The sequence below is a fragment of the Rhamphochromis sp. 'chilingali' genome, assembly GCF_963969265.1.
Source record: "Rhamphochromis sp. 'chilingali' genome assembly, chromosome: 8".
NCBI lineage: Eukaryota > Metazoa > Chordata > Actinopteri > Cichliformes > Cichlidae > Rhamphochromis > Rhamphochromis sp. 'chilingali'.
Genome location: NC_137935.1, coordinates 15,373,127 through 15,390,797, shown reverse-complemented (window position 1 = coordinate 15,390,797; position 17,671 = coordinate 15,373,127). Strand labels below are relative to the sequence as shown.

Below are 17,671 nucleotides of genomic sequence, written 5' to 3'. Positions count from 1 at the left end.
AATTATTCTGTCTGCCTCTGTTAGTCACTCCGTGTTCTTCTTCTTTTTCACTCTCTTGTTTATTTATACATCCAAAACTATTTTACTTCATTCAGTCATAGCACTTAACTTTTTAAAATGGTAGTAAACTAATCATTCTTCTCTCATTAATAGTAGTCTACCCTGAATCGCCTCCTGGTCAGCAGGGGGGATTTCTGTGGAGTGTGCATGTCTCCCTGTGCCTGTGTTGGCTTTCTTTGGGTGCTGGCTGTAAATTATAGACGCTAAACTGTCTCTGTAGGTTTGTGTCTTTGTTTGTCTCTCTGTGTTAGATCTGTGATGGACAGACGACCTGTATAAGGTGTACCCTGCCCTTGACCTACAGTGGGGCAAAAAAGTATTTAGTCAGCCACCGATTGTGCAAGTTCCCCCACTTAAAATGATGACAGAGGTCAGTAATTTGCACCAGAGGTACACTTCAACTGTGAGAGACAGAATGTGAAAAAAAAAAAAATCCATGAATCCACATGGTAGGATTTGTAAAGAATTTATTCGTAAATTAGGGAGGAAAATAAGTATTTGGTCACCTCAAACAAGGAAAATCTCTGGCTCTCACAGACCTGTAACGTCTTCTGTAAGAAGCTTTTCTGTCCCCCACTCGTTACCTGTATGAATGGCACCTGTTTGAACTCATCATCTGTATAAAAGACACCTGTCCACAGCCTCAAACAGTCAGACTCCAAACTCCGCCATGGCCAAGACCAAAGAGCTTTCGAAGGACACCAGGAAAAGTATCGTAGACCTGCACCAGACTGGGAAGAGTGAATCTACAATAGGCAAGCAGCTTGGTGTGAAAAAATCAACTGTGGGAGCAATCATCAGAAAATGGAAGACATACAAGACCACTGATAATCTCCCTCGATCTGGGGCTCCACGCAAGATCTCATCCCGTGGGGTCAAAATGATCATGAGAACGGTGAGCAAAGATCCCAGAACCACACGGGGGGACCTGGTGAATGACCTGCAGAGAGCTGGGACCAAAGTAACAAAGGTCACCATCAGTAACACACTACAACAGCAGGGAATCAAATCCCGCAGTGCCAGACGTGTTCCGCTGCTGAAGCCAGTGCATGTCCAGGCCCGTCTGAAGTTTGCCAGAGAGCACATGGATGATACAGCAGAGGATTGGGAGAATGTCATGTGGTCAGATGAAACCAAAGTAGAACTTTTTGGTATAAACTCAACTCGTCGTGTTTGGAGGAAGAAGAATACTGAGTTGCATCCGAAGAACACCATACCTACTGTGAAGCATGGGGGTGGAAACATCATGCTATGGGGCTGTTTTTCTGCCAAGGGGACAGGACGACTGATCCGTGTTAAGGACAGAATGAATGGGGCCATGTATCGTGAGATTTTGAGCCAAAACCTCCTTCCATCAGTGAGAACTTTGAAGATGAAACGAGGCTGGGTCTTCCAACATGACAATGATCCAAAACACACCGCCCGGGCAACAAAGGAGTGGCTCCGTAAGAAGCATTTGAAAGTCCTGGAGTGGCCTAGCCAGTCTCCAGACCTCAACCCCATAGAAAATCTGTGGCTGGAGTTGAAAGTCCGTGTTGCTCGGCGACAGCCCCAAAACATCACTGCTCTCGAGAAGATCTGCATGGAGGAATGGGCCAAAATACCAGCTACTGTGTGTGCAAACCTGGTAAAGACCTATAGTAAACGTTTGACCTCTGTTATTGCCAACAAAGGTTATGTTACAAAGTATTGAGTTGTATTTTTGTTATTGACCAAATACTTATTAAATACCCTGATTTACGAATAAATTCTTTACAAATCCTACCATGTGGATTCATGGATTTTTTTTTTCACATTCTGTCTCTCACAGTTGAAGTGTACCTCTGGTGCAAATTACTGACCTCTGTCATCATTTTAGGTGGGGGAACTTGCACAATCGGTGGCTGACTAAATACTTTTTTGCCCCATTGTATAATAGCTGGGATAGGCTCCAGGCTCTAGATAAGCAGCTGAAGTATGGACATATATTTTTTCATAATAACTATTTTACCACTTCCTAGAAAAGCTACTGGGCCAGCAGTTACAAAAATTAAAACTTTCTACTTTCAAGTCACACAGGTGACACTGTATTCACAAAGCTAACAACTGTGCACTGAAATGATGCCGACATCCAAAAAGGAAAGTTAACCAGAACTGGAAAAAGAAAAAAGGGAATGGAGGTGCAGCGGGAGAGCATCTGTTCAATCACTCATTAGCAGAAATTTGCTGCCAGGATCTGTGTCATTTTCTCTGATCTAATGTCTGTGTTTGGCAGCTAGCCCGCCTGCTCCCTCCATCTGCTCCATCTAGGAATGTACTGTACTTTGCCAGCCTAAGAGTCTCCATTAACTATTAGTTTCCATTTAATATCAAGCCACCTTTCACATAGGCAACTTTTTGTCAATGATTAAAGAACATGATGTCCAAAAATGACAATCTTCAAAGGCAAGCTCCTGTTACAGAAACATTCACTTTGACATTTTCATAAAGTACAAATTCAGTTTGTTGTTGTTGTTTTTTTTAAATAAAACGCATCGTCTAGAATTTGGCCAATTTATGCCAGCTGCACTCAAACCACAACTAAAAGGTTAGACTCACCTCCTCATTGAGCACAATATAACGAATTAGTGCCAGAATTAGGTCCAGATCAATCTTCTCATCTCTGTCTAATATCTCGAGAGCCTCAATGGTTGTGTCAGAGTACCTGTAAAACACAGGACATGGACATGGCAACATAAGTGCTCCTGCTCTCCCCTTACTTGTTGCTGGAGGTGTCACACGCTGTAATATGGCTACAACAGGTTTATAAATATTTTCACATGCTATGCTTTAGTACAAAAATGCAGAATAGCTTTGAGTTACAGTTGATACTTTTTCTTTGTTGTGGTAATAGCACTGGTGATCAGTAACATATTAATAATTGGTTCCTTTGTCTTTTTTTCCCTTTAGAATGAGAAAAAGAGAAACATCTGTGTCGTGTTCAATTATAAAAGCAGTATTTCTGTTTTTTAAAAAATGTATTCCAGTAGGTCTTAATACAAAAATGTGTTTTATGTTGAAACCATTTGAAATCACCAGAAAACTAATTTTGCAAGCACACCGACAGTGTTCAAAGTAATATTTCTGCCTAGTTACACAATAGACTGGATGCCATGTTGTGAATTTAGGACTTAATTATTTTTTAATAACAAAACTAAACACTGGCAAAACAAACCAACATTGAATATGCCAAGACATTTAAAAAAATATTTGTTAATATTACGCTATTTTATAAATGATCGGGCTCCTCAGTTCTCAGTAATATTGTGATTCTTCTTAAAGCTTTCAGTTCAGTAAGACAAAGCATTTTGGAAACTTCAAGTGTTATTACAAGAATTCTCACTTGAGAAAAATAGCCTTTTCTGTTCAGGGTATCAACATATCGAATTCCTTACCTATAGTATTCAAACTGGATCATGTCCAGGATTACTTTAAAATTAAACTGAAATAGTTTTTGAAGTGGAATCCAGTCACGTAGACATGAACAATCTTCTGTCTCCTGTTTAGAGCCTCTGTTGTTATATTGCAGGTGTGTCTAGTGGCATCTTATCTCCATTCTGTTGTGTTGTGGGATTGTCTTAAAAATTTTAAAGCAGTTATTAGAGAGAAATTTGCACCCAAAAAATTTAGTAAGTGTCAAATTGGCAAAGCAAAGTCCTTCACAGCTGTAATTATGTTTTGAACAAAAGCAACTAAGCTACAGTGTTGCTGTGTCTGTACTAAGCAGACCTTGGAACTGTCTGTGATGGTGCACTTTAATTGTAGCTGTGTTTATGTAACAAATGCATCAGACATCAGTTTCAAGCACTCATCTTTCTCTTACTGTTTGTAGATCAAAACCATAATTCTCTATATTTAATCTTCATTAAAGCAGAACTTTAAAAGAAATGTATTTACTCAAAACTACGAGTCTCACAAATCCTCCTGCTTCCTACCTAAAAAACCCCCAAAAAACTGGCAGCTGTTCTTCCAATTTAAGTAGCCTGATTTTCTCACCAACTCACCTGCCCTGTAGTGTTCGTGCGTAACATGGCCAGCTTTCCTTGTATTCAGCCTCTTTCTCCTCTTTCTCAGGTCTGGAGTTTCGCCCCTGCCAAAAACCTCTCTTCCATGAGGGGCGACGGTCCTGATTCTGGGGGCGATACCTAGCAGAGAAACCCAGCCTAGTTTATACGAGGTCCCAATGTGTCTTTGTGCATGTACATGTGTGTTTGGTAGAAAAGTGGTTCTACCTGGTCATCTCTATAATGTCCTCAAGTAGGAACTCCTCCACTGGGAACGTCAAACCAGGAATGTGGATCATTGGGCAGTTGTCTAAACCGAGAACAAAACCGTGAGCGGCGAGAAAGAGGAACAGCTCAACTTATTAGAACTGCAAAACTTTTGCTGACAATTTGGTGAAGAAATTAGTGAGCTACACACCAAAATATTGGGAAAACTTCTCTGCGTTGAGCGTGGCACTCATGAGAATGATCTTAAGGTCATCTCGGAGGTTGAGTAAGTCCTTTACAATGATGAGCAAAACGTCTGATTGCAGGTTTCTCTCATGGATTTCGTCCAGCACCAGGTGACTGATACTCGACAACAATCTGACAATAAAAGCAAAAAAGGTGAGCAATTTTTTATTTTTTTTGCCTTTTTCTGTCTAAAGAGTTAAAAAAACAAACAAAAAAAAACAATATTGGTTGACTTTTTTTCTTCTTTTTACAAATTCTCTCTTGTTTCTCTTTAAAGATCTTACAAGTTTCAATTAATGGTACTACATTTTTAAGTACTTTTAAGTGAGATTTAAATTATTTAAAATAATTTCACAAGGCACAGACGTTACCCAAAAATAATTTTTTTAGAAAGTATTTAACAGAGCTACAGTCCATACAGACGTCCACTTGTAAGCAAAGTGATGTGCGAATTTAGCTTAACACCAAAAATGCAGTTTAGTCAGAAAAGGGTAGCCCTGAAATGACTCACTAGAGTCGTGCTAACGAAAGAGCATGAAGTGAGACAACAAGGAAAAGCTGGCACTTTCACTTAGTCTGTATTTCTTTTTCTGAAGGCACTTAGAATGCAAAGACGAGCATGGAGGAATGAGTCAACAGAAAATGGGGACCCATACTAATGAATCTTCCACAAACAGTAGCGTTAACCCCAAATCAATGGGGACAAAACAGAGTGACAAACAAAGGAATGGCTGGAGTGGAGATATAGGGGAAAAAGCAGAGATGTACAGGGAAAAAATGTATACAGGATGAGAAGGCAGAGGTGGAAGCAAACTCACGGGTCTGAGCGAAGCCACTGAAGAATAATGCCTGTTGTACAGTACAGGATTGAACCTTGTCTCCTTGGTAACCGGCTGGAAAATGGGAGAAAAAAAAAAGAAAGAAAAAGATACTCTTACATCTGTGCAATTTAGAAAATTTAAAGTAAGGTCACCAAAATAAAAGCAGGACTTCTCTGAGAAATGAACTTAGGTTTTGTAACAGTTAACTGTGTTGCATTTCCACTATTTTTGCTACTTTACTTTAAATAAGCACCACTTTTATGTTTAACCTTTACATAGAAGTGAAAATAAAATGTTGCTGATACCAAATATTATACTACAATATGTAACGGAATTGTAGTATGCTACAGTGCACTACAGTAAGAAGATTTATCCATGCTTTGTTTATGTACTAATGCTGAAAGGTTTATTCAATTAATTACAAAATAGCTTCTCTTATTTTAAAGTTATCACTGTAGGAACTGCCTTTCATATGATATCTGATAAAACAAAATTCATTAACAACTGAGCCTTCTAAAAGGGTTTGTTGTATAACTGATGCAAGATTAATGTGCCAAGAAGAGGAGACTAATTACACGATATAATATTCTTTTCTTTTTTTGTGAAGCCTGAAGTCCAAAGAATTAATGTATATTTCACAAAAATCAAAAGAGAGTAAAACCAGCAAAAGCACCACGAAAAACAGTGAGTCTTCTGGACTGGTATAGAAATACAGAGCAACATGTATCAATGGCAAGACATTCATAGTAGAATACAGTTGTAACCACACATTTCTATACTGTAGTATTGCAGAGCAACATGTTCACTGCATATTTATTCACAAATACTCTGGATCCTGTTTCACAAACACTCTAGCACTGACACAGCTGGCTGCTTTACCTGGCTGTTACCCAAACCTTGCACATAGTGAGAAGATTCTGTCACCTTCATTTTCATCAGTGACTGTGAGTAGTGGATTAACCAACATGACTTTGGCAATGATAGCCTATGGAGTGAGTACTGACTACTATCAGTAAGCTAAATCAATTGTGAAAAATCAGCCAGTAAATAACAAGCAGAATTGGGTATTTTATTATAGAAAAATATCCAATAGAAATCAGCATACTCCCCTATTGTATAAATCACTGTTCGCTCAGGCTGCACAACAGCAAATTGCTTTTGTTAAATTCTTGCTGCAGATGTTTAATGTGTGTGTTTTTAAGAAAAATCATTTTATGGCGTTCATTAACCCACACATTTCATGTATCCATCTTGAGTCCTTTCACCAAGTCTATGTAGACTATGTATACATAAAAAATATAACACGCTGTAGATCTCATGCAGAACATCTGAGCTCAGTAAGCTTTTAATTTAAATATTAATGAGCTATAACATATGTCATGTGTTAAAACTGCTAACTATGTCAAAATCTGTGTTTAAGATGTCTAAATCTGTTCCTACTCTGATCATGCTGGCTGATATCACCAACTTCAGTCTAAACCACAAAGCCTCAGCTGTTACCGCCAACCTTGAAAACAGCAAGCTCAGTCTGAAATAGACAGACGTAATCAGGGAGGGAAATAAAACAGTCTGATTTCTGCAACAGCGCTCCCATCAATTTAACCTGCTGTGGCTGGACTCTTAACCATATCAGATCTAAGGGAAATGAGCTTTCTAAACATAAGTATTGCTTTTGGTTTCTTAGCCTCTAAACCAATTACAGAATGTCAATTAAATATACAGTGAGCCTAATTTCACCTTCATACAATCCCTGGCCACTTTGTTAGGCATGACTGTTCAACTGCTTGTTAATGCAAATATCTAATCAGCCAATTAGATATTTGCTCATATAGTAGCAACTTAATGCATTCGGGCATGTAGACATAGCCAAGAGAGCAACTATCTTCAATGGACAGCAAATGGTCAGAAAAAGATAATCCAGTAAGCAGCAGTTCTCTGGGTGAAAATCCTTAGCTGGTCAGAAGAGAAAGGCCAGTCTGCTTCGAGCTAATACGAAGGTAAAAGTAACTCAAATAAAATAAAAAAAGAGCATCTCTGAAAGCACAACAGGTCAGCCTAAAACTGATGGGCCACGAGTGCCACTACTCTCTTGGTTCAGAACAGGAAATTGAGGCCACAATTCACAGCAGCTCATCAAAATTAGAAAACGGAAAAATGGAAAATCTTTGTCTGGTCTTTCTTAAACATCCTAAACATGACAATGAGTTCACTGTAGTCAAATGGCCTCCACATTGACCAGATCTCAAGTTTCAGGAGAAAGAATTTTAAGCATGAGCACTTCTCGAAAGTGTTGTGTACCTCTGCAGGCGGATTTGGTAACCACATGAATTCCCATTCCCAACACTTTCTGCCCTCTCAGCCGCTACACGCTCTGCAACCTGATAGGAAGAGCACACACACACAAATAGGATTTAAGAGGAGAGACAGCATTGTATTGCAAAAAAGTAATAATTTCTATATGAGCGATGCCGAAATTTTGCTGTATGCAAATGCATCGCATTATTTTTATGTCATCAAAGTAACAACCAGTTGTTATGTTTAAGGAGCAATTGCTTTTTCGAACAGGGCCATGCAGGTTTTAAGCTTTCCCCTTATTAAAGAAAATCATCACTCAAGTTCTGCATTTTGTATTTATGAAATATAGCTCAGGGAGTAGAGCAGATCATTCACTAGTCAGAAAGCTGGTGGTTCGTTCCCTGTTTACTCCAGTCTGCATGCCATAGTATCCTTGGACATAGAAAGCACTTAGGTGAATGAGACATGTCATGTAGGCTTGTGTAGAGTAGAAAAGGGCGATGTAAGGAAACAGTGCATTTGCCATTTATTTATTCAATATAAATATGCAAGAAATCAGGAAGGAGACAAATATTTTCCACAATAAAAAGATTTTAAAAATATATCCATATCTTTTTTTAATCAAACTAATTATTTTGCCCTTTTATTTCATTGTTTAATTTTAGTTAAGTGTGGAAGTTTGTACTTTGCATTCATTCACAGACAGATCACATTCTTTCATAGGTTCTCTACTGTTATTGTGTGTGTGTGTGTGTGTGGCTGGACTCATGGTGCTGTGTTTGTGTAAATTTGCACTGCTCTCTGGCTCACAGTGACAAAGGTTCTTAGTATTTAACCTATGCAGTGGCTTAGAGGCACATGTGCATGCACTCTTATTAACAGCTAACACTGAACAGTGATGCCTCTATGCATAAGCCTAATTCTGATTGGTTATAAAGACACATTTGATGGCAGAGAAGCTAGCCTTGGACAGAGAACCAACAGGTCTGCTAGGAATCAAAAATGACTGCCTGACCTATCCCATAGAGAAGCAGCATAACAGAAGCATTGCCATGGCAACCACATTAAAATCAGTAGGCACACAACAACATATAATCCTTCAGAGGCCAGCAGAGTACATACCGAGATGGCACTGATGCGTCGAGGCTGTGTGCAGACCACACGGCACATTGAGCCCATGCCTCTGTTGATATAGTCATCCAGGATGAACTGAGTGACCTGAGTGGTTTTGCCACATCCTGTTTCCCCACTCACCACTAGGACACGGTTAGAATTGATCAGCGTTACCAGCTCCTGAGATCAGGAGGTTGAAGAGGAGTGATTTACAGATGAGGCAGGAAAGCAAACAATAACAAAAAAATAAATAAATCAAATCTGAAAACCAGTAATGAAGTCTTAGCAGAACTAGTGATTCATGATAAAAGCACATTTGCATGTGAAATACTTGCCTCTTTTTTCCCATAAGATGGTAGTTTTTCCCTGAATTTCTGAAGACAAAAAGAACAGATGAGGAGTAAAATAATGAGATAAAAATTCAATAAAATTAGGAACAGATACTTTAAAAAGAAAAATTCCATAATGGGAACAGTCCTAGCACATCAGAAGTTATCCAATTCTAATAACCAAAGATAAATACTGACTCTGCGCAGTACCTCACTAATACAGTGGTAACCACTTGAAATGATGTAGCATGATAACATTATGATAAATTGATTGAATACTTGGTAAGAAGACTTTTCCATTACACATCATCTTGTACATAAATTAAACTTTGCACACCTATTTCCACAGTAAAATTTTGCACTAAACAATTTAAATGTATAAATATAATAAACATTTACTTATTTACACAAACATAAACAAAAGCTACTTACATACAGCCAATGCAGCAATGCATTTGGGCAACATTCTTTTTTTTTTTTTTTTTTTTTCCCCCAAACATAGAACCTTTCAACTGAATGAAACCCATTACTTTTTATTTTTCTTATTAAAAACACTAATTAATTAATTAAATTGGACTTTTGGACATTAAATGACAACAAATGACTAGTATAGTAGTAATGTTGTTATCTAAAGGCACTAAACATGCTAAACTACCAAAAAAAATCCCACCTTGTCCCCACCTTAGCTATTTTAATAAATATGTTCATGCTAGAAACTTAAACCTAGATTTTATACCACTGAAAACTCTTACCAGCATTTCTTTGTACTTTCCATCTGATTTCTTACTCTGCAGATCTCTCTTCAAGTAGTCATCCAGGGACCTGTCTCGGACTACTTCTTGATGTAAGAACTCCAGATCCTTATCTTTAATAACTGGTTTCGCCGCCTCCTCTTCCTGATCTTCTTCATCCCATTGATCTGGCGGCTCATCTTTAACCGCTGTTGTAGAGTGACTAGAAGAAAAAAAAAACATTCAGCGGTATAAACATCCAATATTACCTGGAAAACCTTACATTACTATTTGTTCTGCAGAATTTCTAAATGATTTAAAAAAATAAAAAAATCACACATTTTTACACAAAGTTACCTTTGTGATTTGCCAGTTGCTTTCTTCTGGCCTGGACTACCTTCTTCTTCCTCCCATTTGACCTCAGTCTTAGTTTTTTCCTCTTCAGGCAAATCCCCATCAAAGTAACTAATGATGATAAACACACTAAATTAGTCATGATGTCAGCAGTCAAAGGGGAAGAAATAACTGAAATTTTACTATTCTGTCTAGCTTTCCTATTAATTCATTATAAGTTAGTAACAACAATTGATAAAGCTATACAAGCCTCTCTCACCAGTGGGCACTATCCCTGGCAGCTGTTTGCCAGCTGTCAGAGGTCGAGGCTCTTTCATCCCTGCGGCCCCTTTCTGGGCCGAGCTGGTCATTCTGGACAGAGTTAAGCAGTTTGGTAATGTGTTGCTCTCTTGCCTCATCCATCTGGACCACTGCCCGCTGCACAAGCAAATGGGAAAAGGAAAGTTAGCTATGACCTTGCAACAGTGTTTTTCCAAATTTCCCTTTATACCACTGAAAAAGAAAATACTACTCATTAACACTTTGAAGACAGGGACCTGTCTCGGACTAATTCCTGATGTAAGAAGATAAATATGTAACAGAAATACTTACTGTTGTAGATGTAGTTTTGAATTGTGCTGTGTAAGTAATCCTTTTTTTTTTTTTAAACACAATGACAGATTGGATATTTATTCAGTATATAATGATGGTGGTGGTGGTGTGTTTGTATTATTAGTATTATTATTAATAATATTTTATATATAATTATTACCATTCTTATATATTGTACAAGCAACTGTCTGTTAACCAGCAGGGGAAAATGTGACTTACTGCCCATGTTCAGATCAGTGTGAATACTTTCTGTGCACACAGTGAGCAATTTTCCAATCAGCTTCCCACACTTTGATGTGCTCAAAGATCTGCTCCTAACAGGCAGGGGCAGATCTAGAAGGGTGGCATGGGGTGGCAAGTGCCACCCTAAAATGATCCCTTGCCACCCCAGTTTTGCATATGACAGTGTTGTTAATTACAATACGATAGCATTAACAGTTTGAGCGTAGTTACAGTCAACAGTGAATATAAATGCTAAAACTGTATATATTGCATAGTGTCCCCCCGCTCCACCATTAACAAATGGTTCAGCCCACAACAGGACCGGCTTTTTCCTTGTTTTCAGTAGCAAGCGATGCTTATGATTGTGCCAGAGCACATTCTGAACAACACCATGGGAATTTCGGATTTTACACAGGTGGGTGGATGTTACACTCTGGAAATGGAATGAAGGTGAGTGTTATGAACCCCCTGTGGTCCACCGACACGCTGCACCTCTAAATCACATGACTATTTTAAGCTGACATAGCAACAAGTTGCAGCCACGCTGGGTCTCTATTTCAGCCCACATTGAAAGTTTGGACTTCAAAGTTTTTAAATTTTAATTACAGGCCAGTAAATCCAGAGTTACAATAATATATATAAGCCACGCTTTTTTCTAAATACTGTCGTCACGTTTGTGTGTGTGTGTGTGTGTGTGTGTGTTTTAAGCGTTTTGTAAGGACAGCGCGAAAACAGTAAAGAAAGGAAAAAAGCCACCTCTTTCCTATCGCTGGAAATATGTACCATGTCGACCAATTTAAAAAAAAAAAAAAAAAAGTCAAAAAGTTTTAGGAGTGACGGTAACGGCAGCGAGACAGAGCGAGCAAGGGAGAGAGAGAGACAGCGAGTTAGAGAGAGTTTTTAGATGTGGCCATTTGTGACGTTTAGTGTGGAGTGTATACTTAGTGTGTTGGGTTGTCTTGTGTAGTTCTGCATTCTGTTGTGTAGTCGTTTTGTTTTGTGTGTCAGTGAGGGCACTAATGAATTTCACAAAGGCACATTGCAGTGTAAACACTGTCACTAAGTAGAAAACCAGCGGAGTGATACACCTGGGCCCTATTTCAGGAAGCCGGTTTAGTGCAAACTCTGAGTAAGTATACCCTGAGTTAACGAAAACTCTGGGTTTTCGGTTTCACAAAGCGAGTTTAGATTAATTCTGAGTGAGTTACTATGACGACACACTCCGTGAAGCTAACCTGCCCCCTAGCAGGTTTACTTCAACTAACCCTGACGTTCTCCGCCTCTTTGTCGGAAACCTGACTGTAGGAAGTGTCAGACATGGCGTGTCCCTTCCTTGAAGAGCCAGTAGATGTTGAAGCCCAAATTCTCCGCAGAGCTCTCCGCCGGGAGAGAGTGATTAGAGCGCGTTTGGACATTTTATCATTTCCTGATGATTTCCTGTGTGAACGTTACCGTTTTTCAGCACAATCTACAATTTATTTGAATAACATCCTCAGGCCATATATTGCTCATGTGACACATCGTGGACATCCTCTCAGTTCTGTACATATTATTTGTATCGCACTTCGGTTTTTTGCAAACGGGAGCTTTCTGTATAATATTGGTGACGCTGAGCACGTTTCCAAGGCTACCGTCTGTCGGGCAGTCAGGAATGTTACAGTTGCACTGAAACGTCTCCTGTACTCGTTTGTGGTGTTCCCCGGTCATAGACCCACAAGATTTATCAAAGAGGGATGCCACAAAATTGCAGGTAGCAGGATGAACAAAACTTAATTCATGATGTGGTGATACTTAAACTACTGCTTAAATTTTACATTTATTCTCACGGTTCCCAGGCGTGATTGGCTGTATAGATGGCACTCGCATTCCAATCATTGCTCCTTCAGTAAATGAAGGAGACTATGTGAACAGGAAGTCTTTCCACAGCATTAATGTGCAGGTACATAGTTCCCTGTAGCATTTCAAACTAACAAATTATTTCATTATTAGTAATGGATGCTAATTTGTGTTCTCTGCACTGTGAAGATCATATGTGATGCTGCCAACATTATCACAAATGTGGAAGCCAAGTGGCCAGGCTCTGTGAGTGGTGGTGGTGGAGGACCCCCACCTGTTTTTCGGGCCTCCGCTTTTTTTCTAGTGGCCATAACGGGTCACATTTGAGCATACAGAGTAAGCAAATATGTACTTGTAATGCTCAGATAATTTCAATAAGTGCTTACAGAGGGGAAATTAATGTAGCCTCTAACTGCAATTGATTTACATCGGACAAACAGACACTATGGCTCATAATACAATTACACCATACCTGTTTGGACTATATTTTTATATTTCATTTTTACTTGCTGCCAGGAACGTTTGGGGCCTGTTGGGTTGCACCTGCACTCACATCACATCACAAAATAAAATGTATGAAATAAAAAATAAAATATAATAAAATAACGTGTTAAATGGGTGGGAAATCCCTAGATCAATGTTTAAATTAACACTCACGCATTGACTCTGTCGGCTATGTTTTGCCATGCATGCTCCCTTTCTTTTGCAGCTGAGCCTGTGTTACTTTTTTTCTGCAAAATTTGCATGTTATCGGCATATACTGCCATCAGAATTTCGGCCTCAAGCGCTGTAAAATACATTGACCGCGCCTTCTTTCCCTCCGTCTCCATGGTGACTCGCTTAATCTGTGCTCCACTAATCAGGGCTTTATGTATCCTCGTGCGCGCGCTTAATTTGGGGTTAAAGCAACTCCGCGTTGATTGAACTAATTGTTATCAGCCTTTCTGAAACCGAATATTCCGAGTTGGACAGTTCGGGGTTACTCAACCCTGAGTATCGTTTTTCACTCTGAGTTTTCTAAACCGGCTTCCTGAAATAGGGCCCTGCTGTCAGGCCTGCAGATTTATCCGTGCTGCTCTCCTGTCTTTTGGTGGACAAACTTTTTTTTTTTACTGGCACACATCATTTGTGGGGCATCTTATTGCGAAACCTGATTGTTCTCTCATTTTAGTTTTAGTAATATTTTTAAATGGTTGCATAAAATGAAAAAAAAAAAAAAACCAGCAGGTGTATTGGCTGCATTTTTAGATAAATAGTTGTATACATTTACAAAATGTACAATTTATATTTGCATTTCAGGTTATAAAAATTTACTCAACATGTCTGTGGTTTTTTTTACAGTAAAAAAAAATGCTACTAGGATTTTAAGTTATTTGTGTGATTTCAGATCAGTAATACTAATGCAGTATGTCAGTGAAAGAACAACTAAATTCAGTTGAGCTGAAAAGAATGACACCAAACAAGGCAAGGGGGAAAAAATAAAATGAAACACTTTGAGGGTGAAATACAAACATAAACTCAAAAGGAGTCAAAAACGGCTGTTGTATTACAGACCTCTGTGGGTTGATCCAACAAATCATGAAAAATTAGGTTTACATTTTTGTTCATGACAGTGCAGATTTCTGACATATTGTGTAATTTAAGCATCTAACAATGTGATTGTTTTCTAACAAAAAACAGTGTGAAACTTAAGTTAGACTTGTGTTTGTAAATGAACCGCCCCATGTTGTGTAGCTTTCTGGATTTTATACTTATTGGGCTACATATTTATTTATTTATTATACAGGCTATACAGTACATACAATCAAAACTCACATGTTTTATGTAACTAAAGTGTTTAATTATGTGGACTACAGAGAATAATTAAGTTATAGAAAATATTTATATGAAAAATGTGTATACTTACTGCATTTAAGTCATTTTAACCATATGTAACCACCTGCATATGTGTTTGGGGGGGGGAAAGGCTTTGATTTTGCCACCCCATTTGATTTCTTTGCCACCCTCATGCCACCCTAAGAAAATTTCTCTAGATCCGCCCCTGCTAACAGGGTGACTGCAGTTATACAGACAGACCTTCCATGTTTACAATGAGCATGACTTCAAGCACAGTCCATACCGATCTCCGGTCAGCTTGCTTCCTCCTAACGGCTCCATATCTTGCGTACCACAGTCCAATCTCACGGCCCTTCAGGTGTGGAGGAGGACGGTCTCTTTGCCCACCTCCTCCCCGATCCGAGTCAAATTCGGACATGTTTCCTCTCGAGCCTCCTCCACCTCCCCTTTCCCATCTTTCTCTGCTGTCATCTCTGTGCCCGCGACCTCCTCTTCTACCTCTTCTTCCTCCTCCACCGCCGCCATATCCATAGCTCATGTTGCGGTTAGAGGCAGGCAACGGTAACGTCCGTTAACCTGCGTTCAATTAACGGCTTACAGCTACTCGCTAACCAGCAATATTCAGTGGATTTACGAACTAAATATTTCACTTCAAAAATATGCGGTGACACTCACGTAGCCACTGACAGTTGGGTTCTCGATAACTACACCCCAAACCTAAATTGCGCCCCTCTAACTCACTTATTAAACAACAACATCCCCTTGAAAAAGTGTCACATCCGAGATACTTGCTGTTTTCCATCTGGCATGTCGCATAATAATGCCGTCAACATTTTCAGCAACTAGATATTGACGTGGCGCTCTAGGATTGGTTGCTCTCCATATTACCGTTTTAAACGCTGCTTTCTAAATCTAGCTGACTTCTTCAAACGAAGTTATCATAGTAATTAGCATACAAATGTGTATTTCAGTTCAAATTTCCAGTTTATTTTTTATGCAATTTGTTATGATTTACTGTGTAGATCAGGACACTGACATTTTACCACTAACCTTTAAACATAACTATTTGCCTCTGAATTATTGTATTACTAAAGCATTCAGTCCTGTTACTTGTATAATTTCTAGCAGTGCTTAACAAGTTTATTAGACCATCACCGAATGTAAGAGTTATATCAGAGCTGCCCAAAATTAATAGTATTGGTAATTATACTTGTGCTTTTATAATAGTTAATCAAATTGTCACTCAAAATATATATGTATTGCTAATATTATTTTTTGATTAAGATGCCAAGTTACAGCTATTTGCTTGCATTCCTGAAGAGGTGAAAAAAAAAACTTTTGTAGTTAAGTGTTATGCTTGATTAATTCCTGAAGCTCAAATTTGGGCATAAAAACATGAGTTCAGTTTGCTATGTACCTAATAAATAATAATATAATTTTTAGTTGTAAACATTTTTTTGACATTTTTTCTTGTTTTTATGATAGGTTATTGTGCCATTTTAATGCATTTATTAAACCCTATGCGTTTTTACATACAATACGTTGTTCTCACCCAACATCAGCGTCTGACCTCATAAATGCGCTTCTGAAAGAATAGTCAAAAACTCCCAAACACACTTTGTTGAAAGCCTTTTGAAAAGAGTTAAAGCTGTTATAGCTGCAAAGGGTGTGCTATTAAACCCCAGAGATTATGAAAGGGATGTCTCTCAGGGAATCCATAAAATATTTATGTAAATTATTCACTGAATAACATTTAAACAGCATAAAAGTATAATTTTATTCTTTTCCAGATTTTAAAATGACATAATACATTTTAAAAACACACTAAAAGTGTGTTTTCAGCATAACCTCTGGGGTCATGTGACAAATTAAAATACATAAAAAAAAACTGCTTCTTTTTTTGAAGATGTACACTTGAAGTAGGGCAAGTGCAGAATGCCAAGTTTTTTACTTCCAAAATTTCTCTGAAATGAAGTTAGACTGAATTCATCACTACTAATACAAGTTCACATATATTACTGTAGACTCTCAGATTCCCACCTCCATGATTTAGAATTCAGGAAGAGTTTCTAATTAATTTTTACTTTCACTTCTGTGGTATTTAATATCCATTATCTACACTCAACAAAAATATAAACGCAACACCTTTGTTACTGCTCCCATTCCCCATGGGATGGACGTAGAGACCTAAAATTCATTCCAGATACACAATATAACCATCCCTCCCAAACAGTGGTCACAAATCAGTCCAAATGTGTGGTAGTGGGCACATCTGCCATATTGAGATAATCCATCCCACCTCACAGGTGTGCCACATCAGGATGCTGATCTGACATCATGAGTAGTGCACAGGTGTACCTCAGACTGCCCACAACAAAAGGCCACCCTGGAATGTGCAGTTTTTTGCGCTATTGGGGGTCTGGGGACCCAGAACCGGTCAGTATCTGGTGTGACCACCATTTGCCTCATGCAGTGCAACACATCGTCGCATGGAGTCTATCAGATTGTCAATTGTGGCCTGTGGAATGTTGGTCCACTCCACTTCAATGGCTGTGCGAGGTTGTTGGATATTCGTGGGAACTGGTACACGCTGTCGTATACGCCGGTCAAGCACATCCCGAACATGCTCAATGGGTGACATGTCCGGTGAGTATGCTGGCCATGCAAGAACTGGGACATTCTCAGCTGCCATCTGCCCTGAACAATGTGAACCATGATTCATCCGTGAAGCGCACACCTCTCCAACGTGCCAGACGCCATCGAATGTGAGCATTTGCCCACACAAGTCTGTTACGGCGACGAGCTGGAGTCAGGTCAAGACCCCGATGAGGACGACGGGCATGCAGTTGAGCGTCCCTGAGACGGTTTCTGACAGTTTGTGCAGAAATTGTTTGGTTGTGCAAACCAATTGTTCCAGCAGCTGTCTGGGTGGCTGGTCTCAGACGATCTTGGAGGTGAACCTGCTGGATGTGGAGGTCCTGGGCTGGTGTGGTTACACGAGGTCTGCG

General features: G+C 39.1%; 1 protein-coding gene across 1 annotated transcript in view; it reads right to left on the bottom strand.

Annotated features, from left to right (window-relative positions):
- Positions 1-15,465, bottom strand: part of dhx36 (DEAH (Asp-Glu-Ala-His) box polypeptide 36) — a 30,336-nt gene extending 14,871 nt beyond the window's left edge. Inside the window, exons 1-12 of the mRNA XM_080890027.1 lie at positions 14,947-15,465; positions 10,438-10,595; positions 10,182-10,289; positions 9,846-10,047; positions 9,100-9,138; positions 8,774-8,944; positions 7,655-7,734; positions 5,354-5,428; positions 4,501-4,667; positions 4,311-4,392; positions 4,083-4,223; positions 2,638-2,743 (exon numbers count right to left, since the gene is read on the bottom strand). Of these exons, the coding sequence (XP_080746153.1) occupies positions 2,638-2,743; positions 4,083-4,223; positions 4,311-4,392; positions 4,501-4,667; positions 5,354-5,428; positions 7,655-7,734; positions 8,774-8,944; positions 9,100-9,138; positions 9,846-10,047; positions 10,182-10,289; positions 10,438-10,595; positions 14,947-15,201 (1,584 nt within the window). The 5' untranslated portion in view covers positions 15,202-15,465. The remainder of the gene's footprint in view (positions 1-2,637; positions 2,744-4,082; positions 4,224-4,310; positions 4,393-4,500; positions 4,668-5,353; positions 5,429-7,654; positions 7,735-8,773; positions 8,945-9,099; positions 9,139-9,845; positions 10,048-10,181; positions 10,290-10,437; positions 10,596-14,946) is intronic.
- Positions 15,466-17,671: the final 2,206 nt, after the last annotated feature.